Raw genomic sequence first — 25,200 nt, 5'->3', positions numbered from 1 at the left:
AGAAATGAACTTCAACTTTACTCTTTACTGAACTCAAAACTTAAGTCTTAAAATAAAATTAAAACATTTGTAAAAGACTTCTTAAAATATGGTTCATGCCAAATTATGGACGTGAACGACTCGATGCAAGGTTTTCAATAACCATAGATAGATCTCAATACTTGGAACTCAAGAACTTCACTAATACTACTCATTTCAAGAATGCTCAACTCAGAGTTCATGCGGAATTTATGAGCATGAAATATTAAACTCAAGGACTCAAAGATACTTCTCAAAAGAGATTAGGAACTCAACACTTAAAGTCTTAGAACTTGAAGATACCACTTCTCTGAAGGATACTCAACTTACGAGGTTCATGCAGAATTATGGGCATGAAACAACTCGACTCGATAATCTACATAACATTATGAAACTCATGTATACGACTCTTCTCATTCTCTAAATTACTTCCCCAAAACTTAGTTCAAATCGATAGTTGATCTCAAGGATTCACAATTGAACTCAAAGGCTTTCTTGAACTCTACTATTAACTCTCTCTTGAATGTGAATTATGAATTCAAGAGTTATGGTTCATGATATGAATGATCTAGGTGATCGTATAGACTCATGAATACATTCTCCTCACTCTCATGCTTACTTACTCGAGTCTTGAAACAAGTTATTAGAAGTTGTAGAAGACTCCTCAAAGGGACTTTCTCAACAAATGTTTGAGATAACTCTCAAGACTTGACTCTCAACTCTACCTTGAATGTGATTTATGAATTCAAGGTTGTGATTTATGATAGGAATGATCTCGTGATGTTTAGAAGTGTGTTTAGATTGTTAAAATATGAAAAACGATCAAGAAATCATTGTCTGGAAGCAAGTCCGCGACGCGGAGATGAATTAAAATAATTGGTCGCGAAATAACTTTTGAGACAGAGAGGTATGTGATCTCTCCGCGACGCGAAGACAACTTTATGAAATGGGGAGGCAGGTCCGCGAACTGCCTAAATTCGATTCTTTTGCTCAACTTTTCTTTAGATTCAGATAACTGTCACATGTACACAAGAATCTAATTCTAACCCCTCTATAAATCGACACATTAACCTCAAGAACTCCTCAATCTCAACCCAATTCAAGAACGGAAGCAAATTCATGAATACAAACAAGAACATCAAAGCTTCAACTTTTTGAACGAATTTAAAGCTGAAATTAACATGATTGGCGTGTGGATGAACAAACCCAACACTATGGAAGATTACATACCTGAAAGAATTATCCTCTTGAAGCAACTTGAAGGAAAACCTTTGAAGAAGAACCCTAGCCTTAGTTTTTTCTTGAATTTCTTGAGCGTAGAATCTTTGGAGTAAATGAGAGGGTTTAGATTTAAGAAGACTGATTTTCTACACGTTTAGGGCAATTTAGATGACCTCCTAAGGGTTTTTAGGACTAAAATACCTCTAAAGAAATAATTAAAACGAGCTGGGAGTCGGAAAGATCTTTCACCAGGCAGTGAGGTTCGTGTTGGCTCCGCGTAGCGGAGCTATCGCGGAGTTGCTGCCAGGTTTGAGCGACGTTAGTAAATCCGTCATAACTTTTTATTCAGAGCTCGAAATTGAACTAGGTGGCATTGGAAAGATAATTCAAAGACCTTTCCTAAGGTATCTGGTAGCACACCTAAATCATCATGTATTAGGAGTTATGGTCATTTGAAGTTGACCCAAAACTTAAGAGAAACTTAGGAATTACTTGAATGAACTCTCTTTGGTTCTTCTTGGAAGGTGCTACATCTAGTGACCTTAATACTCAAGAAATCTTAAATTCCTTGCAAAAATTTCACTCACTGCGAAGAATGGTTCGAGTCTTAGCTCAAAAAAATTCTGAGGTGTTACAGTTTAATCAAATTTTAGCGATATAAAAAATATTTTCAAAAGATAAAAGACTCTTAAGCGATTTAAAATTATAAAAGATATAAAACTTAAATACTAATAATAAACTTAATTAAAACATAAAATCTGAAATATTTAGTCATTAGGATGACACTACAATATATATATATATAGAATATTTTAAGTAGTTCATTATTCTAAAAAGTTATTTAGTGAATTTAACGAGCTATTATGACCGCGCGAAGCGCGGCTAAGAAAATCGTCAAGTGAACTACTGATAGTATATGCTAATACTCTCCACAATGAATCATACTCTCAATCTATGGAAGTGCATCCAAATCTATAGACTATTTTTGTTTTATTTATCATCAAATGACCAGACAGTAATTTAAATTTTTTAGTTTGTCTTGTGTGGAAGATAAGTTGTACAAATTCTCTACATCTTTAATGATTGTTAGTGGGCCGCTTACAATTGTCACTTCACCCAGACTCTTAGATCGTTCTTGACTTTGATAATTAGTACAAGGAACTTTTTCCTCCTAGATAATTCTCCCAACATTCAAAATCATCTTTTTCCTTCGAGCATATATAATTCTCCCAAAATTAGTAATCATTTCTTAAATCTAACACCACATGTTCAGCAGCATCCTTTAGGAAATTACTAGTTGTCACTTCAATATTCTTCGATGGTAACACAACTACAAAATTGTGTTTATGGTGAATCTGTTGGAAGATGATTGATCTTGAAAGGGGGATTTGCTTTTTCATTAAACAACACATCACCTGTCTTTTTTATGTCTAATAACTTCTAAGGATGACTCCATGACAACTTTGTGAATTCAACTAGATCGATTTTGTGTGTATATATACTACTGGTATTTGTGTTTGCTTAATAAATTTATTTAGTTTAAGTCCAAACTCCAAGATTGTAGGGAAATAAAAAATCGATTCTACTTGATAAATCTAGAGCATGTCAATCATTATTTGTCAGTTTATGGTATATTTGATTTGAATCACGTTGCTCTTGCTTTAGATAAACTAGTAGGAACTTCTCTCCTTCAATTAGTATTGACTCAAAAATTAATCTGCTCATCACCCAATATTATTTTATTTCAGAATGGAATTAATATAAAAAATTAGTTAATTTCAGAATGGAAAATTACACAAAAATCTTAAAATGAACTTCTGATAGAGTACATGTGAGGAAATTATCAAATTCAGAAAGCTGTCCGAAGCTATTACTACAGTCTACATGAGATAGTATATATTATTCATCAAGGCTTTTGGATATTTTAATTTGATTTAGCACTAAGAAATAATAAGACATAAATTCTGAATTGTTTAATTTTTTTTAAGGGAGCATACTGCTTTATTTTTGCCCCCTGGACAGTATTTTTTGTCCTTAGACATTAGTCTATTTTTTTTAATGATAATATAATATGTTGTCTTACATTTCTACCACACTTGTGTCATTAGAGGCACAAGTTTAGTTCAGAACCCACAAGGCAAAAAATTTCAAAATTTATGCAGATCGAATTAGAATACTACACAACTTATGTTGGATATCTTATGACAAACAAAGCAAAAGTTCTCTATTAATTAGTCACAAAGCGCGGCACATTTATAAACGAATTCAAAACAATATAAACTAATAAGTGACACTAACAAGCACATGAAAGTAAGACCGAATTTCGTGGCTTCAATTTATAATCACTGTTTTTTTTTTTCAATTCATGTATATATGCATACAAAAATAACATTCATGTCTAAGTTCCAAACAAGTCAGAATTTGACTATATATATAGGACAAAAACTATGTATGCATATAAAAAAAAATTAACTTTAAAATTGATTAACTCTAGATCGTGACTATCCCGATCAAATCAAATAAGATTTTGTTGCATAAATTAATTGATTATGTCAATTGTGGAAGAAATAAGTTGTAGACATCTTGACTTGAATTCATTACATCTTCAATGATTGCTGATGGGCCGTTTACAATTTCCACTTCGTCCAAGCTCTAGAAGCAACTTCTTCCTCCAAGCATAGATAATTCTCCCAAAATCCATAATCATCTTTTACCTCCAAGCTTTGATAATTCTCCCAAAATCCATAGTCATCTCCAAAATCTAACACCACTTGCTCAGCAGCCACCGCCTTTCTCTGTAGGAAAAGACCTTAGGCCCTTCCACTTTGGTGTAGTTTTCATTTGTATTGGTACTGAATGAACATATCAAACAAAGGCGTGTGACGGGCGGTGTGTACAGGGCCGGGTACATATTCACCGCGGCATGCTGATCCGCGATTACTAGCGATTCCAACTTCATGTTTATAACTTCATGTTTATGGATCTTTGAGAATTTATTTTCATTTCCCTGAGATTGTGGAGAAGACATGTCCAGTCCAATGCATTTCAATCCCTTATCTCTCGGCTCTATGCTTTTCGCCTGCTTTCCCTCTAGTAAAAGATTAGCTCGTACCCTCTCTTCCTTTCGAAAACTACTAGTTGTCATTTGAACATTCTTCGAATTGATTTTTGGTGAATTCCTTCGAAGGGGATTCGACTTTTTGTTGATCAGTGCATCATCTGACTTTTTATGCCTAACACCTTCTAGAGATGGCTTCATGACAATTGTTTTATGAATTGAACTAGATCTATTTTATATATATAGACTACTAGGATTTGTGTTGGCACAAAAGCCTAATTAAGTCCAAACTCTGAGATTGTAGAGAAATAAAAATTTAGTCTAAAACTAAAGCATGTTAATTATTATTTGTCCGTTTATGGTATATTTTTGTATCACGCTGCTCTTATTAGAAATAATACATATGCTCTTATATGTTCAAAGACGTTACAAGCCCATCTGATCATAATGAATCAGCCACAATCACTCTCTCATTGGTTGAAAAGGTTACTCCCTGGATTTGAAGCAGGAAAAACAAGCATATTTCTGAGTCTTTTTAGTACTTCATCAGAAAATGCAGAATATATAAACTGACTTTCTAAATGCATATGCTCTTCACATCATGATGACACATTACCAGGCTTCTCCTCGTTTTCTGAGGGGACATTATTGGGTTCCTCTTCTGCGTTCGTACTCTCAGGTTGTTCAGTACTAGGAATTTCCCCATTTTCCTTCTTAGGTACGTCGCCATTTTCTGATATATTAATGGCCTCTGAATTACGAACTGGTTTTGGAAGTTCTCTGGAGGAAGAGGTTACCAATAATCGGCTAATTCCATCGAATAGAGTTGTGGCATCGGCTATAAGAGCAGCTCCACCAGGATAACAACGACCAAAACAAGTAACACAGTGTGGGAAAGCAACCTGGAAAGGTACATAATTTGTATGTTTGAGTCAACTGGTGCACAAACTAAACGTACATGAAGGTCAAACAAGTTCATATGATGCTACCTCAATAAATGCTCGGCATAGTGATAAGAAAAGCAGAGACTCATTTTCTCGAAGCATGCGAGTAGTGTTATATCTCAGTAAAGCATCAGAAACAGCCTGCAATCCTTTCGCCAGTTCTTGTGCAAGCACATGTTTTAAACTCAAGGGAGCACAAGGTCGTAACTCATTCATTGCCGCAGAGACACCTGAAAATTATATACGGAGGATGCAAAAACAACTGGATTAGTGTAAAAAGACTATTTAGCAATTAGTTGAATCATAAGCCGACAATATTCTTTCCCCTTTTTGGAGCTTTAAACATAAAGCCAAAGGTGGTTTGATCAGTGCAAAGGTCAATAATTCTTAGTAGTTGGTGAAGCTATTGTCTTAAAGATGCCAAATTACAATGGCCAAACTGGCTTTCTTTTGTTCATTTTTTATTGGTGCTGATGGACCCGTGAATAGTGAGTATGGAAGGAAAAGGCCTTCAGTGGGATTGGAACCTGACACCTACTTGATGCAGGGTGGTGTTGAAACCATTAGTCATGACAGTATAAGCTCATCAGTAAATTGATCAAGATAACAATTCATACAATATGCCTTGAAAATGTTCCCGTGATAATTAAAGCTCAATTTTCAGCCCATATCAAAGACTCAGGTTTTACACACCTGTAGGTGGTAGCACTCAATGAAGATATATTCACACAAACTAGAGATGCTTAGATAAACAGTTTTCAGTTCTATAAGTGAGTTCTCAATTACGAGATAATCAGAACTCAAAAATTCTAGCAACCATATTTTTTTCTTTCAAAAAAATGGCCTAAAAATCGATTTTCAACAAGATGAAACAGGGAGAACTCCACACAAGTTACAGAAAAGTGAGTATATCTCTAAGATCCTTTGTTCTTTATTCATTAAAAAAAAATCCAATGAATGAACTTGCAGGATTCTAAAAGAAGCTTTCCTTTGCTTGGTACGAGACCACAGGCAGAGTCGCGGACATTTAAGCATTTCTAGTGACCTACTAGTATCCATAACACCATTACTTTATTGGAGTACTCCAGCAGGAGCCCAAAGTACATTTTGAATTCAAAACCTAGATATCTCTCATGCTGACCTAGAAATCCCATTCTTTGGTACTTGTCCTTTGCTTAGTGTGTTAACAGTTGCAGGCAATGAACAAAAGGGAACCTTTGCAAAGGTGCTTACTTAAGTAGTGAAGTGAGCTTGTAACGTACCATTAACAAAAACAGCCAGAGGTGGGTGCTCCATTAGACTTGAGGGAGGAGTAACATCTTCATGACTTTCTTCACTCAAACTGCTGGTAGGAAAGCCGACTGCTGGTAATGGAACCCACCGATGAGAATCGAGGACCAACTGGAATCAAGTAAAGTTTGCATATTACCAATTCTGAGTGAAGAATGATAGGCTGCTTACTTCAAAAGATAACTTCAGATAAAAGTGTTCCCATTTAGGCTAACTGTGCTAGTTATAAGAGTTCTACCATTGGTCTAAAATATATACCTGGAAATTCTCAACAGCTGCATTCATGTTCTTCGAAAACAGATTTAGGACCGCCCTGCAAGAGTAATCAGAAAATGAAATGCATAAAAGAACTAGCTTAGAGACCAATTTTAAGATTCCAGAATCACAAAGAACCAATCAGGTATGTACTCTTCAAAAAGAGGGGGAAGCAAGCCACGGAAGTCCAATCCAACCCAACCAAGTCCCATAGCACAATACTGTCAACACAAAAAGAAAAAAGCATCAATAAGTGAACAAAACCCAAAGCTTGATTCAACGCGTGAATAAGTAAATAACAAATGCAACAATAGAAACAACTATTGCAAGACTATGAAACAAGCAATAACTATCTTGCCAATGCATCAAAGCAAGTATGAACCCCTTATAGATGAAAACAAAACTTGCCTAAGCTTGATTCCGGATGGCTTCAAATCATACCTGTATTCACCTAAACTTGTAGGTAATAACCAGCAAATAACTGATGGTTAGTGATCCCTCTTCAACCCACCCCCACCCAAATAAAAATCTTCCAAAAGAAGGGGGGACACACTTCCCTAGTCACAATTTCAACAACAATCTTTCCTTCGGAAATTGTTTGACACAATTCTCAAAATAATACAATTCTATAGAAGTTTCACAATTTTCAAGAACTTAAATCTCATTTAGTATACAAATTCTAAATTTTGGTGCTATTCATACTTTCTTCTAGTCCCTCTGTCCCAATTTATATGATTCGCTTTCCTTTTGAGTCGGTTCAAAAAAGAATGATATAAGTTTCAAAAGTCTTTCTTTCTTAAACTACGTGCCAAGTCAAACAACATCCCATAAATTGGGACGGAGGAAATATTACTAATAAAATATAATGGCCATATTATATCGTAAATTGCACACCAGTCAAATGAAATCACATCAAACAAGACAGAGGGAATATCGTAAATTGCACACCAGTCAAATGAAATCACATCAAACAAGACAGAGGGAATATAAGAAAAAGTCTGCATGCATACTCTTTTAATAAATAGTTATCATTCTAAAAGAACATACAATAAGGAAATTTCTACCTTAGCTTATGCCATCAGAGCCAAATTTCAGTTTAGAATTTAAATATGTGAAGTGATTGAACTTTTCAGCCTGCAGAGAATTGAAGCCTAATCATTTTCTATTGTTAACATGGAAGGACAATAAAGATAATGCCATCTGCTTTGGTTTCATGGAGATAGAGGCCAAAGAGTGGAGATAGATCACCAAAATGTGACAAAGATGTGTTGAAAATTGAAATTGGCCACAAAATGAGGAAGAAGATAGGTTGGAAATTGAAGTTGACTAAGAAAAGCGAAGTGACTAGATGGAAACGAAGGAATGGATTTTGACTCTACACTTATAGGTTTAAGACTAGCTTTTGAGTTGTATGCCTCTTCTGATTAGCTCACCAGACAAGTGTGCTAAAGGTAAATACGTTTGTTTCTTTTAGTGCTCAACCACCCGCCTTCCTGCCCACCATAGAGAGAAGGGAAAACAATTTCCTGCTTTTTCCCTTCCGTAAATCATATCAAAATCTTGGAACGTTTCCAGCAGGATGACTAAAGTGTAAAAAATAACTTGAATGATACAAACAAAACTTAATCTATCTCTCTCCAGCCATTTCTGGGAATTTACATCTCCCTTTGTTCTGTACTCAAAATGCAATACATTTTCTTTCACATGTTTAGTATTCATGGTGATTGCAAGCAGAAGACCTCAAGGTCGATCACAGCCAAATAGAAGTTTTACTTGAGCAAACTGAATTTTGATGACCTGCCTAGCACAAATATATATGCTCACCATGCATTGATCAAGAATGTTTGATAAAGAACCTCCTTCAATGATCTTCGGTAGCATCATCTTTAGAGTTCTAAGGTGGGAAGAAATTTGATGCATGGCCCAACTGAAGAGAAGCCCACCATCATAGTTTTCTTCCCTCCCGGAAGTATCATCAGCAAATATTGCACGGTACTGGTTAACAACATCAAAGAGATGCATCCGATGACAATTTACCATTCCTTTGAGGTATTCATAAGCATTTCTTTGGTCCAAGTCATCAAGGATCCCAGAAAGCCATGCCTGACGGCACCTTAGAAACTGTTGAAGGGGCAAAATTGGTCAAATATGGATTAAAAAAAAATTAGAAGAACCAAATGAAATAAATGAAGACCAAAAAGCAAACTGTTGGGTAAAACCAGCTGTTGTTAAAATATATCAATCTCACCTGTAAGCGCATCTCATACTCATTGAACACCCCTATACGACGCAAGTATCCAATGATACGGAGGCATTCCGGCAACTGCACCAATAAATTGTAAACAGTTAGGTCTTAAGCTTCATAAATTTATGGAGAACTTCCATTCCAGTGTGCTCCAACAGCATAACTGTTACAAAATCAAATAATCTATGCCAGAAATCACCTGAATGTTTGACCTAAGTCTTTGGAGAAGCTGAGAAAGAAGAGATTGGGTGGTCTGCCGAACTTCTGCAGCAAGGGCTTGAATAACTGGTAACCTTCAGGGGGAGACGAAAAAGAAACAAAAGTACCTTCGTAAGTTTTCATCGAATTCAATTATATCAGTTCCTACACAAAAAAAAGAAACGACCCAGGACTCACTTGGGGTGCATTGCTGAAAGCTTGGAAACAAATGCTTCTAAATCAAGAGCTTCATCATAGTTTCCATTCCTCACACATCTGCAAAATTAAGAGACCACTCAAGTCTAGCACCACAAAAGCACGGAAGCTAAAAGATATGAGTTCATTCACTAATATGAAATATTAATAATGTTCTGAGTCTCCCTTTTCGTGTGAATCATCCTATATGATATATGTTAGGTCTCTAACTTAGATCTCACCTTGCTAGCTTATGGTGATCCACTGTATTTTGCTATAGGAGGTAAGGTCTATGTCCCCATCCTATGTATTTCTACGTTATTATTAAAAAAATAAAAAATAAACTTGACTACTTGCATGGCTGTGCTATGCAAGACAATTCAGGCTGAATCTCCAGATATGACAGCAATGATGGCTCTAAGAACAACACAACATTGTTCATCACCCAACATATTTGAAAACTTGGATCATTTTATATGCTAAACCCCACACCCCAATCCCTCTACCTAGAACAAAACACTATACCTCTTCCCACTTTACTCTCTTTGGTGACTCGAACCACTAACCTTATGGCTCATGGTTTGAGGGAAAAGGTCTTTTCCAACTAGACTAAGATCCCTTGTCTAAAAAAGAAAAGTTAGATATTATAACTCAATCACAATGTCAGCACCAAAATCAATTCTCTCACTAATTTACTAGTCAAATACATAAACTACACTTTGGAAGGTAACATAGATCATTAGCAAAAACCACTGACATTTCATCCTTTCAAAATCATGGATGCAGTTTCAATTCTAACAAGTGATCCTTACAGCATTGACGAAAACATACGTGTCCATTAGCTGAGGAATTTCAAGCAAGTCAAGCAGAGTACTATGATTTGCAAGCAATGTTTGATTCATCTTCCTTTTCTCCAAGATATGTTCTGCAGAGGTGCTGAACTCACTGCAACCTGAAGTTAGCTTAGGTATCTCATTGATCTGCAAACCAAGAAACACAACCATAAGTTTTGATGCCCTTTTCTACCTAAAAATTTTTATATGAGAAATTATGATTGCAGTTCCCATTTGCACAGTTACACTGAGAAATAAAGGAAGCAAGAGCAGAAAACAAGCCAACAGTTTCGCAATTACAACTGCAGCATGTAAAGGTTACTACACAAAAAATCACCAGTGAAGCAGTGTTCTTAAGCTTTGCCCAAAACAATGGCAAATAGGGTTGAGATAAAATGAAGATAGCATACGAGATGCTCCTTGGTTCTGATCACTACCAAATTTGATGTAAAAGCTGAAAGGTTCAGATAAATATAAACTCAATTTGGTTAAATCTAGTTAAAAAGTTAACGTTTGCAGATTAGTTCTCTAACTTTGAATTAGTTTAAGCTGCTAACCTAAAATTTATTTCTGAAGAAAGCAAAGAGGAAAACTTTTATTTAAAAATAGTTCAGACTTCAGTGTCAAAATAGCCAAAAGACAAACTGATGGCTTGATATTCATACGGATAAGGCAATCCTTTTAGCTTAAATTTGCAAAGTCCTTATGGCATTTTATTGGTTTCTCTGATTTATTTTTGTTGCACTTTGAATTAAATGGAGAGATCTAGCCCATATTTAACAATATATCATGTTATCACTCAATTTCAAGAATTAACCTGTATAGGTTTATAATTGGCTTGGTTGTAATAATTGGTGAGATCATGTCTTGAGTTTATTTTCCAAAAGATCAAGTAATTAGCAATTCATACCATCCTAATACAAGATATAGTAATTTCACTGAAGGTGTGATACGCTGACTGCTGTTCGTAACAGACCGTGCTCAAGGAAATATACCGTGCAAGACGGAGAGGAGTAGATAAGATGATTCTTTTTTCTTTGGAGGCCTTCTACAATCCAGGAATAGATTGTTGGACATCCACCTCTACTTAGAAATGGCTTACCCAGCTCTACTAGGAAAACTTTATAACTTTTGAAGGTTTATGATTTTGACCTCTATCGATAGAGAACAAAATGGTTTGTAAGAATTTTTTAAGGGAGGTCCAAGAACACCTTTGAGCTTCAAAGATAGAGAAAAACCCTCAGATGACAACAAGAGAAGTAGGAAAAGCCGGAATAGAAGATCAAGCTACACTGACAGCACCCAAGTTCTTCTTCAATTGTAATTAGCATGATAATATCTTTTGCGCTACTATTTGGTTTGTTACTGCTGGAATGGAGTAACTATTTGATATTTATGTTAAGGTAGAGCCTAGAGGATTTGAAACACATGACTAGAGTTTGCTTTATTGATCTCAATGCTTTTTGGTTGTTTGATTTTGAGTTTAACATAGTGATTTGTTGAAAAGAAAAACTAAGTTAGACAAATTCTTTAACGATTAAACTGAAATGATACGAACATTGAAGCCAATAAGGAAAACCTAAATTGAATAAGCTATTGGAAAAGGGTCTTTAGAAGCATTCTGTGGTTAGCTTAAATCTTCTTCTGGAACGAGATCTAACCAACAAGAAATCATGCACTAATATTCCAGACACACTTTTTTGGAAATCTATTTGAGCTATAGGCTATAGCAGTGCAGCAGACCAAATCATTCAGTGTCAGTTAGTTCCTCAAGTTAACTATATTGTTTATGGACCAATATACACTTTTAAATCATATGACAGCTAAAAATAGCAATTCAACAAATCAAAATCAAAACAATTACTAAAATTTCTGCAAGGAAGTATAACAATTACCAAGGAGTCAAGATGCTTATCAACAGAAGAAACTTCTTCCCGAATCGCATGTAGTGCATCAGCAGCAGAAATGAAGGCACGGTAGTTTCCAACGGCAACCTCTTGCATCTGCCTCCGAATTCTTTCTGCATCCACTCTCAGAAGCTCCGGTTCCTGCACAAATACAATCATATATAAAAACCATCCAAATCAAAACAACTACATTTCAATCTTGCGTAGGTAACAATTTAACGTTACTTTGTGAAGACGATCGAGAGTGAAAGAAAGGAGTTCGGAGATGTAAGGCTGTTGTGAAGCCGACGCCAGTGGGAGAAGTCCGGTGACCGGTGAAGCTTCGTCCATCGGATCTTCGGAATCCATCGACATTGCTGAGACGAAGCCGAGAACGTATGAGATCTGGAATTTCAGGGAGGATCTACTGTTAAGTCGCGGGTTCCGGAGAATTATGACTTGAGAAAAAATAAGAATAGGTGTAAAAATGAAATTTTGCCAGATTTTACGAAGTTATTTGTTCAGTGCAAAACTTTTTGTCCCTGAATGCAATTAAAGATACTATTCGGAATTAAATTTCCCCTTACGGGGAATTTGCCACTTAGTCCCTCTAATACTAGGAAAAAAAAATTTGGATTCTTATAATATCTAGTTAAGCATATTTAATCTTAGATCAATTGAAATTGAGTGTATTTGATCCCTCAAGTTGGAAAATTCTCAAATTTGATGAATTATTTAGCATTACATTATTTAGTTATTTGTGTGTTATGTTGAGTTTGTATTATTGCTCCATATTTGAATGTAATATAATTTTAAAATATTCAAAATGTAGCATGTTTTTATGAAGGAACTAAATAAACATTTTAATCAATAGAGGGTTAAATGTACACGTGTCTTCTTATTTGTTTGAACTTAATGATGATCTTGATTTTAATTATGTAGATTTTGATCATTAAATATATGTGTTTTTAACTTAATCTAAATTAATATCTATATTTTTTTTAATTTTGGAGGTGTACAATTAGATACTTCAACTATTACAAAATTGAATAAGTAGACACATACATCATATATGGAAAATCGTGTAAGATTAGCCATGCAGGACATATGTATCTACATATTCAATTTTAAGATAATTTAAGTGTCAATTTATGTCATTCAAAGTTGAACGACATGAATGTCAGTTGAGACCAAATTAAAAGACATGTATATATATTATGCCTTCGTTTACAAGTATTCAAATAGATTTGAATGATTAAGATATATAACAAATTATTAAAGTCGTTAAAACATTATCCACTCTAATATCTTTGCAATACGACATTTCAACACTACTCTATTCAATTACACTGTCGCCAAGGGTGGACCCATGTTGAGCGAAGGAGTATCTAGCGACACTCATTCTTCGAATTTTTTTACTAAGTGTCCTTATTTGACAAAAAGTTATCTATCTATTAGCATGTTGGTTTGCTAGCTGATTTTGTTGTCTGAAGTTGGGCATTCAAACCCCAACCAAAACATATTTTCTGTAAGGGGTTAAAATTGTGGTTAAGTAAAATTAAACACAAAACCTCTTCCAAATGGTGGTTAAGTAAATTTAAATTCAAGACCTCTTCCAATGGTGGTTAAGTAAATTTTACCTAAATATTTTTAAAGTGTTTAAATATAAATTTAAATTAAATTTACTTAAAATAAGTCAATGGAAAGAAGTAATGAGTGAGAGATATAACCAACTCATGCATATGATGGTTACACTTATTATATCTTATCTGCACAGCTTCCTAAAAATTCGGCTTAAGCCATTGTCGACAGTCGACACCGATTGCTGCTTTGCAGTTTGCGAAATAGAATTACATTTCAGTATTGTTTTTGAATAACATCTGGGAATGGACCGTAAGAATATTGGAGAAGGAAAGGTAGTATGTGTAACAGGGGCATCTGGTTTCATAGCTTCATGGCTGGTCAAGTTGTTGCTACAACGTGGATACACTGTCAACGCCACTGTTCGCAATCTCAGTCAGTTCTCTTTCTCTCCTTATTTCTGTTTTTTTTTTTGGATTTCATTTAGACTAAAATTTGACTTTGGATCCTTTACAACCTTGTTTATTCTATTTGATCTCTGGATTGATTTAAGTTTCTTGTGTAGACTGTAGTCATGCTATCCCTATACTCGATATGTATTTGTGGGAGCTCTAATTGCAAACAGGGAATCAATTTGTTATTATACATAGATAGTAGAACTAGAAAACGAATGCCCAATGGGATTGTAGTTATTATACATAGATACAGCAGCTCTGAGCCTAAATTTCGTAGTGGATCATGAGTAAAACCTTATATTTCAACTATATAAAGTGTTAAAAGCCTACAAACTATGGTTTCACCACATAAATTTCCTGCTAATTCGCCTTTCTTAGCTTATCAATCACATATAGCTACATGAAATAGGGTCTATACATCCATTATGCCATTAAAAGTTTTGCCATAGTAAAGTCAGTGAGCTAGTAAGTTATTGATTTGACGACAATAATGTGAAATTAGCTCTCACAAATGTTAACTACATTCAATTCTTGTTTTAGTCAAACCGGAATGGTGGTTTCACAAACATTTGATATTCAATTAGTTGTGGATCATGGACTTAGCTGTTACTCTTAATCCTTCCTCTTTCGTATATATAAGAGTGTTCCCAACTTATTAAATGTTAATTATAAGCACGCAGAGGATACAAGTAAAGTGGATCACTTGCTAGGCCTTGATGGAGCTAATGAGAGGCTGCATCTATACGAAGCAGAGTTACTTAAAGAGCAATCGTTTGATCCTGCCGTTGATGGTTGTGAAGGTGTCTTTCATACAGCTTCACCTGTTTTTCTCACAGGGAAATCTAAGGTCAGAAATTTATTGTGACATCAAAATATGTCAAGAGATGTCTTTAAGGAGGAAAATGTTTGTTTGCTGTTAAATAGATCTTGATGCTTTAGTTTCTCTTTCAGGAGGAACTTGTGGATCCTGCTGTGAAAGGAACGTTAAATGTCCTTCGGTCATGTGCCAAATCACCATCTGTCAGAAGAGTGGTGATAACTTCTTCTACTGCTTCTGTTATATGCAATAAAAATATGTCAACCCCTGGAGCTGTGGCTGATGAAACTTGGTATTCAGATCAAGAATTCTGCGAGGAAAGAAAGGTTATATGTGTCTATAAATTGGTAGTTCTTTTCAACTTGATGAGGCTTATCCTTTTATTATTGTAACAAGAGGTTTGAAAAATGTATCTTTCTAGGAGTTGCATTGGAAGTTGATTTGTTTTCTTGTGCTCTTTCTTTATTTGATCTTTTCCACATCTTTTTTATTATGGGATGAAGTCCAAACTTACACATAGACTATAGGAATATCTTGTTTTTCGATAACATCAAATATTTAGAAACAAATTCAGTTTGCTAATGACAAAAATAACATGGACTGGAGATAGTATTATATACTTCATTTGGTAAATGAATTTGAGAAAGAAATGAAAGATTTCAGCACTCTCTTCACAATTGGCTTGCTGAAGGTGTTCTGTTTGCAGGAATGGTATCAACTCTCCAAAACCCTGGCTGAGCAGGCTGCTTGGAAATTTGCAAAAGAGAATGCGATTGACTTGGTAACACTCCATCCAGGTCTAGTCATTGGTCCACTTCTGCAGCCTACACTCAATTTCTCTTGCGAGGCTATAGTGAACTTCATACAAGAAGGTAAGTTTGTTCAGTGACATAAGACACCTTGAGATATTCTTACCTCCTTCTCTAATTAGCTTATATAACATCCTTGATGAAATATTTATCTATAGAATACATAATAGGAACATGTGTTCTCTTGTCTGTGTTTGGCTAGCTGGAAATGATCTTGGAATTTTATGATCATTTAACTGGAAACTTCTTTTACGATCGTTCATTTTCTAGTAATGTTTTCTCAATTCAGAATCACAGACCTCTGCTTCTGATGATCTTTTTGAATGATTTTCTTTTCTAAAGCTTTATAGATTATAATAAGAAGAACCGTTATATACAGAAGTAACCATTTATTGAATTTGGTCTAGCTATATTACAAGCTTCTGTTTTTAGGATCTTAATCTAATTATATAGTAGACAACCTACTTTATTAAGATTTTCTAAAAGCCTACTTTCTATTCGTTACCCTGCCACTGATGAACATTTTATGAGAACAATCTTTTAGCATTTTTTGTTTTATCTACACACAAAATTAACTCTGACCAAATATCAGATATTTGCGGATGAAATGGTAGGTTTGGTAAATGCTGCTAGCGTCCCTTCTTAACCTTCTAGGGCAGTCTATAACCTACTGCCCAACCTTCTTAAGAATTCAAACCAGCCAATATACTTCAAGCTCAACTCGCCCTCTTTAACAAAACTCATCACACCCTTCATGAATGAAACTTTTAGGAGAAACAATTCACCTTCCTTGTCTTGGAAAATATAAGTCGGGAAAGGGATGGTCAAGCTGAGGCAATATTTTAAGTGAGTTGGTGCAGAACTCCCATGGTGTGGACTTGGTGTAAATATATTTTGTCTCTAATCTGGTTTTGAAGTATGCATAAGGCATACATGGAACTTCATCTTAACTCCTCTGATACAGTTCACTCAAAATTAGGGGTAGTTTTTAGATAGAGTCTTTACCATTAGGATAACATTTTGGAAAAGCTCTTTGGTCGTAAATAAGTGTACCAAAAGTCCAAAACAAACATGTTCTCTCAAGAAGTTTCAAATACTTTCTTGAAAAACTTAAGCAAACAAGTTGCCTCAAGAAGCTTTGCTAAAGCTCGCAAAGCTTTTAGAAGTTGTCTGGCCAAACGAATTATGCATTTTTCTTTTTTTGGATTTTCTCCTTGTTTGGAGGTCAAATCAAGCTTTTGATGATAAATAGTACTGAAGCTTGACACATTGTCTTTATTTGATGAAGGAAAAGAGTCATGGTCTGGTGGAATATATAGATATGTTGATGTTAGGGATGTTGCTAATGCACATATTCTAGCCTTTGAGGTTCCTTCAGCAAATGGAAGATATTGTTTAGTTGGGGCAAACGGATACTCTTCTTTGGTTTTGAAGATTATTCAAAAGCTTTACCCTTCCATCACTCTCCCTGAGAAGTAAGTATTGCCAATATCACAGTTCTAATTTTCTTTATACTAGTTAGTTTATATTATTATCTTCGTTTCAGCAGAGAAAAAAATCATCAATTGCATCCTTCTTCTAGGACAACTAATGTGTAGAGTTGAATCTTGCTAACACTTAACAAATGTAAAATAGGAGAAACAAAGGCAGAAGAGATGTAACACGTTCACAGTTACTGAGTAATTAAAATTTTTGCAAGTATTGACGTAGTGAAAGTTTCAATTTTAGGAAATGCAGCACAATTTTGAAACAAACGATCGAAAAGGAAGTAGGATAGTCAATTTTGACATAAGTAGTCAATTTTGCTTTTCCATGTCACATGATTTCTTTTATGAATTCAGAGGTGTTGAAGTGGACTATTTTTTGACACTGCAGGCTTTATAGTTGAACATGTCTTGCTTCCTTAAGCTCACTTATCTTTCTCTTTAATTAAGAATTTTTGTTCTAAGCAATTTGAGGGATTCATCATAATTCTTAAATTTGGATGCAGTTTCAAAGATGGATTGCCTCTTACCCCACACTTCCAAGTATCGAGTGAAAAAGCAAAAAGTTTAGGAATCAAATTCACATGTCTTGAGTTGAGCGTGAAGGATACTGTTGAAAGCTTGATGGAAAAGAACTTCCTCCACATTTAAACAACATTCAGTTGGTGGAAATGGAATACACTGGGCCTAAGCTACAGTCTGCCTGCGCGCCTACACCCTGCATTTGTGGGTGAAAAATACACTTAATAATTTATACACAGATAATGTAATCCTTTTTTCTAAATAAGTAACAAACACTGAATACATAGATAATGTAATTCATTACAGGTTGGTTTTGTACTAGTAAAAGTTAACTATTTTCAGGTCTTGATTGACCCTTTATTTTCCAGCTATTTTTCTTAGGATTCAACCCTTGTTTTGTGTGTGAAAAGGTAATTAACTATTAATTGTTCTTGTGATCAAATAGATGTGTCACATCACTTGTATATGACCAAATGGTGATGTCTAAGTTGAGACAGCATTTCGTCTTCATTCTTGAACTCGGGAAGACCTTGATGTGATTGATGAAATCCTCTCTTCACTGCCACCTTTGTGTTATCCTTCAAAACTACCTTATAAACCCAAGAGTTGTTACATCCAATTACTAAGCACATCAGTGAAGGGCTAATGAAAGCAACAGGGGCTTTTTGATTGACATCTACAGAAAAGTGGGCAGAAGAATGTAATTGCTACTATTGATCAAAAATAGTAACAAAATTGATATTAAAATTGAGTTGGGCTCGTCTTGTCAACATATCTTAGTTGATAAGAGATGTCAGGAATATATACTAAATAAAAGAGAGATGTATATTAGTAAATTATTATTTGCTCCATGAGTGGCCACAGAGAACAATATCAACCAACATGGCCATGGCCACCACCCTTTGTTGTGGTCTTTTATTTTATTCCTTCCTACCCACCCCAGGCGTTGTCGCACAAAAAGAGAAAAGAGAACTGAAGTCTCTTATGGTAGTCAAATTAGAATTACTTTGTCTGTATTGTTTTTGAATAACTCGGATTACCAATGGAAAGCAAGAATAGTGGAGAAGGAAAGGCAATATGTGTAACAGGGGCATCTGGTTTCATAGCTTCATGGCTAGTCAAGTTGTTGTTACACCGTGGCTACATCGTCAACGCCACTGTTCGCAATCTCAGTCAGTTCTTTTTCTCTCCTTCATCTTTAAAATATTATATTAAAGTCACTGCTCTTGTATGTTATTAATTTGATAACAATTATGTGAAATTAGCTCTCACAAATGATAAGTACATTCTATTCTTGTTTAAGTTAAACTGAAATGGCGGTTTCACATACATTTGATATTCATAACAGAACAGAAATTCTGCAATAATTTTATGTGATCATGTGCTTAGCTGTTTCTATTTATCCTTCGTATGTATAAGAGTGTTTCTAAAATGTTAGTTAAGCACGCAGAGGATACAAGTAAAGTGGATCACTTGATGGAGCTAATGAGAGGCTGCATCTATTCGAAGCAGAGTTACTTGAAGAGCAATCATTTGATCCTGCTGTTGATGGTTGTGAAGGTGTCTTTCATACAGCTTCACCTGTTTTTCTCACAGGAAAATCTAAGGTCGGAAACTTACTGTGACATCAAAATATGCCAAGAGATGTCTTTAAGGAGGAAAATGTTTGTTAGCTGTTAAGTAGATCTTGGTGCTTTAGTTTCATACTAATAAATATTCTTTTCCAGGAGGAACTTGTGGATCCTGCTGTGAAAGGAACGTTAAATGTCCTTCGTCATGTGCCAAATCACCCTCTGTCAGAAGAGTGGTGATAACTTCTTCTACTGCTTCTATTATATGCAATAAAAATATGTCAACCCCTGGAGTTGTGGCTGATGAGACTTTGTATTCAGATCCTGAATTCTGCGAGCAAAGAAAGGTTCTATGCGTCTATAATTTGGTAGTTCTTTTCAATTTGATGAGGCGTATCCTTCCATTATTTTAGCAAGAGGTTTGGAAAATGTATGATCGTCTTTCTTGGAGTTAAATACTATTGTCCATATGTGTGTGCTATCTGGAGTTAATCTGTGTTATGCTGCTCAAGTAAGATATGTTTCTTAGACCAGAAAGAATTAATCAATTCTGCATTCCCTGTGTCCTTGTATTTGTTAGTGTAGTCAGTTAATTATTACATTCAATCTATGTTATTTGTCTTTTAAGGTTTTTGCATACACATTAAAAGATACATATAATAACCTTAATCATAAGAGTATATGTCTAAAGTATCCTCTTTTCCTGTGTTAAACATCTCAAGTAATTATTAACACTACACTAATTGAAACAGTTAAGGTGATTTTGAAAATAAAAAATAGTAAGTGCTTCTTTGTTTGCAGGACTGGTATCGACTCTCCAAAACCCTGGCTGAGCAGGCTGCTTGGAAATTTGCAAAGGAGAATGGGATTGACTTGGTAACACTCCATCCAGGTCTAGTCATTGGTCCACTTCTGCAGCCTACGCTCAATTTCTCTTGCGAGGCTATAGTGAACGTCACAAAAGAAGGTAAGTTTGTGCAGTGACATAAGATACCTTGAGATATTCTTACCTCCTTCTCCCCCAACCCCGCCCCACCAATTCCTTCTTCTCTAATTTGCTTATACAACACCCTTGATGAAAATATTTATGTATAGAATACATATTAGGAACATGTGTTCTCTTGTCTGTGTTTGACTAGCTTGAAATGATCATTTAACTGGAAACTTCTTTTGCGATCGTACATTTTCTGGTTGCATTTCCTCGATTCAGAAGCACAGACCTCTGCTTCTGATGATCTTTTCGAACAATTTTCCTTTCCAAAGCCTTAAAGATTATAATAAGAAGAACCATTATATACAGAAGTAAGAATTTCTAAAAACCTACTTACTTTCTATTTGTTACCCTGCCACTGATGAACATTTTATGGGAACAATCTTTTTATCACTTTTTGTTTTATCTCACACAAAATGAACTCTGAACAAAAAACAGATATTTACGAATGAAATGGTGAGTTTGTTAAATGCTGCTAAAGTCCCTTCTTATACTTCTAAGGCAGTCTATAGCCTACCGCCCCAACCTTCTTAAGAATTCAAACAGGCCAAATATACTTCAAGTTCAACTTGCCCTCTTTAACAAAACTCATCACACCCTTCATGGATGAAACTTTAAGGAAAATATTAGTCGGTAAAGGGATGGTCAAGCTGAGGCAATATTTTAAGTGAGTTGGTGCAGAACTCCAATGATGTGTAAATATTTTTTGGTCTCCCCTCTAATTTGAAGCATGCATAAGGCATACATGGAACTTAATCTTAACTCCTCTGATACAGGTCACTCAAAATTAGGGGGGTAATTGTTACATAGAGTCTTTACCAACATTTTGGAAAAGCTCTTTGGTCGAGAAAAGTGTACCGAAAGTCCAAAACAAACATGTTCTCTCAAGAAGTTTCAAATACTTTCTTGGAAGATTTGGTAAAGCTCGCAAAGCTTTTAGAAGTTTTGTCTGGCCAAACGAATTAAATATATATTTGGTGGTGAAATAGTATGAAGATTGGCCAGCTCAATTGATATGTAGATCACTCATTTTATTTAATTACTATACAAAGGTCCTTATGCATTTTTCTTTATTTGGATTTTCTCCTTGTTGGGCTTCAAATCAAGCTTTTGATAATAAATTATACTGAAGTTTGCACGTTGTCTTTATTTGATGAAGGAAAAGAATCATCGTCTGGTGGTGGGATATATAGATTAGTTGATGTTAGAGATGTTGCTAATGCACATATTCTAGCCTTTGAGGTTCCTTCAGCAAATGGAAGGTATTGTTTAGTTGGGGCAAACGGATACTCTTCTTCGCTTTTGAAGATTCTACAAAAGCTTTACCCTTCCATCCAAGGGTGGACCTACAGTGGGTTCATATGAACCCACTTCATTGAAAAATAACACTGTATATATATGTATATTTAATCAGTTTTATATGTATATATTTACTTTTGACCCACTAACACAAGTGTGACCCTTGACAGAGTGGTGAAGAGGGTTCAAATTCACAAGTCTTGAGTGTGAAGGATACTATTGAAAGCTTGATGGAAAAGAACTTTCTCCACATTTAAACAGCATTCAGTTGGTGGAAATGGAATACACTGGGCCTGAGCTACAGTTGTGCTGCCTACATTTGTGGGCGAAAAATCCACTTTATATGTATAACTAATGTATACATAGATAATGTAATCTTTTTTTCTAAATAAGTAACAATCACTGAATACAGGTTAGTTTTGTACAAGTAAAAGTTAACCATTTTCAGATCTTGATTCTAGGATTCAACCCTTGTTTTGTGTGTGACAAGGTAATTAACTACGTATTAATTGTTCTTTATGATCAAATAGATGTGTCACATCACTTTGTCTATGACCAAATGGTGATGTCTAAGTAGGTGTTTGGCCATGCGATACCATATCACGATATGATATCGTGAGATGGAATCAACGTTTGGACATGCAATTTTATGCTGATTCCATCTCATGATTCCATATCATGAGATGTGATATCATATTCTCCAAAAACCATGATATGGAATTACATGGTGATTCCATATCATGATTTGAGATATTTTAATACAATAATTGATCCATTAGTTTATATTTTGTTAAAACAACCCCACATTTATATCTACTAACCATTTGTTTCATATGTAAATAAAATTTATAATCACATCATTACTTTTTAAAATTTATTATTCTCACCGACATAAAATTTATTTTTCTCACCAAGATATAGTCACTTTAACTCACACCTCACGATTGTGAAACTTTTCAACATTCACTTGAAACAATTAACCGGCATGTTAAAATAGTTGCCGAGGCAATTAGTAAGATCGCACCAACATTTATACAACCAAAAAATATGACTGGTGTACATTCCAAAATTCGACATAATACTCGACTTTGGCCTTGGTTTAAGGTACAATTTCAATCACATTAATAAATTTATTTTATGGCCTTAATAAGTGCACATTTATATTTTATGTGTAAGTTATTAGTATTTAGTTACATATTTCCGCCACATGGTAACTTTAAATTACATCCTTAGAATAAATATTATTTATTTACACAAAACTGTCTCATTTACGTCACATATGCTTTTAGTAATTCTTTATATAATGTTTTTTGGTAGATAAATATTATGTTGTTGATGCTGGTTTCCGAAACACAAAAGGATTTTTAGTTCCATACAAAGGACTACGCTATCATTTGCAAGATTATCGAGGAAGTGAAAGAGAGCCTCAAAATGTCAAAGAACTATTTAATTATAGGCATTCATCTCTGCGCAATGTGATTGAACGGACTTTTGGAGCTTGGAAAAATAGATTTAGAATACTGAAACAAGGTATGAACCATTATGATATTGATACACAAGTGAAAATTGTCATAGCTTGTGCAGTGTTACATAATTATTTGTCAAAATACCAAAGTAGTGATGGAATATTTATGGTCTATGAACATGAAGATATAGTTGCGGAGGATATTGACCAACAAATGGCTAACAATGTTGGTTCGTCTTCTCGGTCACATGATCGAGAAATGCAAGTTCAACGTGAGGAAATTGTTTGTACTATGTGGGAGGATTATATTAAAGACTAGTACACTACAATTTATGTTCAATTTTTTTTATTAAATTAAAGTTAGATAAAACAATTACTTAAGTGGAGAACAAATAACTTTGTAATAATTTATTATGCGATTTTATAATTTTTTATTTATTTGATAAGATTGAATAAAAAATTGGGGCTATTTTAATAGTTTTACAACTTATGGGATTTTTTTGTTTATAAGAAAATATACAACACAAAAATTTCATATCGCATGTCCAAACAAACCTTCAATTTCATCTCATGATTCCATATCATAATACCATATCATGATTCCATATCATGATACCATATCGCATGGCCAGACGGGCCCTGAGTAGAGACAACATTTCGTCTTCATTCTTGAAATCGGAAAGACCTTGTTATGATTGATGAAATCCTCTCTTCACTGCCACCTTTGTATTATCCCTGGAAACTACTTACATCCAATTACTAAGCACGCCAGTGAAGGGCTAATGAAAGCAACAGGGCCTTTTTGTTTTTTTGGTTGACCTCTACGTAAATGTGGGCAGTGTTGAAAATATCATTAAATAATAAAAGTGTGTTCTTTCTAACAACTTAAATTTTTAGATGAGATGACCATACACTTCAACCGGTAGAAGAATGTAATTGGTACAATTGATAAAAAAAATAAGAACAAAATCGATTATAAAATTACACAAATAACTAACAAACGTGAAAGAATACAGAAGTAGCAGTACCGTTCTCTATTGAAGTAATTTTGTAAAGATATTTTATGTGTTATTTTTAGATATCATGTATACAAATAAAAATATAAAACTATAACTAAATTTGTAAAGCAATATAAAATCAATGAAAAAACCTTTAGAATAACCTGTCTTATGAAAGATGACTCATGAATATCGTTACTCTTTGATCTAAAAATTTTGGCTCAAAAATACTCATCAAATTAACTACTGAATTTTCACAAATTAAAATAACCATGTGACATATTATGATTTGACATATAAATATTAATTTATTTAAAAATTAAACTCACACATCTTAAACTTAAATCTACGGATAAAAATCTTATTCGTACTTTTAACGTAAATTATCCTCGAAAATCACAATCACCTTCAACACAAATATAAGAGCATAACATAAAATTCAAATGCTTTAACTCAAATTGTGTTTGCTAAAAGTGTAATTTCTTCCTCCATGAGTTATAACATCTAAGTCTTGATTATATATGTGGTGAGTCATAATATATCACATAATTATTTTAATTTTTTTAAAAATCAGCAGTTAATTCAAGATGTATTTTTAAGTAAATAAAATATATTAAAAATATTTTTAAATAAACAAATGAACGGAGGATATTCATCAATTAGTATGAGTTGTTTTTTTACCTTTTTTTATGAAAATCAATTATATACTGCCAAATATTCAATAATAGTAGTATTGAATCAATACTCTAAATTGGATTTGCATGATTTTAAAATATTAAAGTTGTGTCGGTTATTATTGGAAAAAATAAAATAAAGGTCAAGTACTAATAATTAAGCTACCATGTGGTGGACGAGAGGGAGTTGCTAGGATGGTAAGCACCCCTCACTTTCAATTCGAAGGTTGCAAGTTCGAGTCACCAACGGAGCAAAAAGGTGTGGGAGCTCCTAGGAAGGGTTTAAAAAAAAAAAAAAACCTAGTCACCAAGGGAGCAAAAAGGCATGGGAGCTCCTAGGAAGGGTTAAAAAAAAAAACTTAGTCACCAAGGGAGAAAAAAGGTGTGGGAG

The 25,200-nt window shown here is 34.4% G+C and overlaps 2 protein-coding genes across 4 annotated transcripts in view; one reads left to right on the top strand and one right to left on the bottom strand.

Annotated features, from left to right (window-relative positions):
* Positions 1–4,739: 4,739 nt before the first annotated feature.
* Positions 4,740–12,614, bottom strand: LOC125814857 (conserved oligomeric Golgi complex subunit 8). The gene is made up of 12 exons (XM_049494304.1): positions 12,390–12,614; positions 12,153–12,305; positions 10,256–10,404; positions 9,428–9,505; positions 9,231–9,324; positions 9,035–9,109; positions 8,611–8,907; positions 6,940–7,007; positions 6,790–6,844; positions 6,504–6,642; positions 5,287–5,471; positions 4,740–5,199 (listed from the first exon to the last, which is right to left on the bottom strand). The coding sequence occupies exons 1-12, from the start codon at positions 12,516–12,518 to the stop codon at positions 4,897–4,899; spliced, it is 1,725 nt and encodes a 574-aa protein (XP_049350261.1). The 5' UTR covers positions 12,519–12,614; the 3' UTR covers positions 4,740–4,896.
* Positions 12,615–13,947: 1,333 nt separating this feature from the next.
* LOC125814861 (phenylacetaldehyde reductase-like) overlaps positions 13,948–25,200 on the top strand; it is a 147,533-nt gene continuing 136,280 nt past the window's right edge. For 2 of the 3 annotated variants that reach the window (XM_049494310.1, XM_049494311.1), the window contains exons 1-5: positions 13,948–14,159; positions 14,860–15,026; positions 15,131–15,322; positions 15,703–15,868; positions 17,094–17,301. In XM_049494310.1, the coding sequence (XP_049350267.1) occupies positions 14,030–14,159; positions 14,860–15,026; positions 15,131–15,322; positions 15,703–15,868; positions 17,094–17,284 (846 nt within the window). In that variant the 5' untranslated portion in view covers positions 13,948–14,029 and the 3' untranslated portion in view covers positions 17,285–17,301. Of the gene's footprint in view, positions 14,160–14,859; positions 15,027–15,130; positions 15,323–15,702; positions 15,869–17,093; positions 17,302–17,795; positions 18,183–25,200 lie in introns of those variants that run through there. The other variant, XM_049494309.1, reaches the window with a different exon arrangement.

Source organism: Solanum verrucosum, unplaced genomic scaffold, assembly GCF_900185275.1.
Source record: "Solanum verrucosum unplaced genomic scaffold, falcon-dt-bn FXZP01000034.1, whole genome shotgun sequence".
Taxonomy (NCBI): Eukaryota; Viridiplantae; Streptophyta; class Magnoliopsida; order Solanales; family Solanaceae; genus Solanum; species Solanum verrucosum.
Note: the sequence above shows the minus strand (reverse complement) of the source record. Positions and strands in the feature narration are given on the sequence as shown.

Bases quoted from the DNA above. Each gene is read 5' to 3' on its own strand.
- LOC125814857 (XM_049494304.1), bottom strand. From the start codon at position 12,518: ATGTCGATGGATTCCGAAGATCCGATGGACGAAGCTTCACCGGTCACC. The intron at 9,325-9,427 runs GTGAGTCCTGGG...CTCCCCCTGAAG, and splicing joins CTTTCAGCAATGCACCCCAA to GTTACCAGTTATTCAAGCCC. The intron at 6,643-6,789 runs GTATATATTTTA...ACTTGATTCCAG, and splicing joins CAGCTGTTGAGAATTTCCAG to TTGGTCCTCGATTCTCATCG.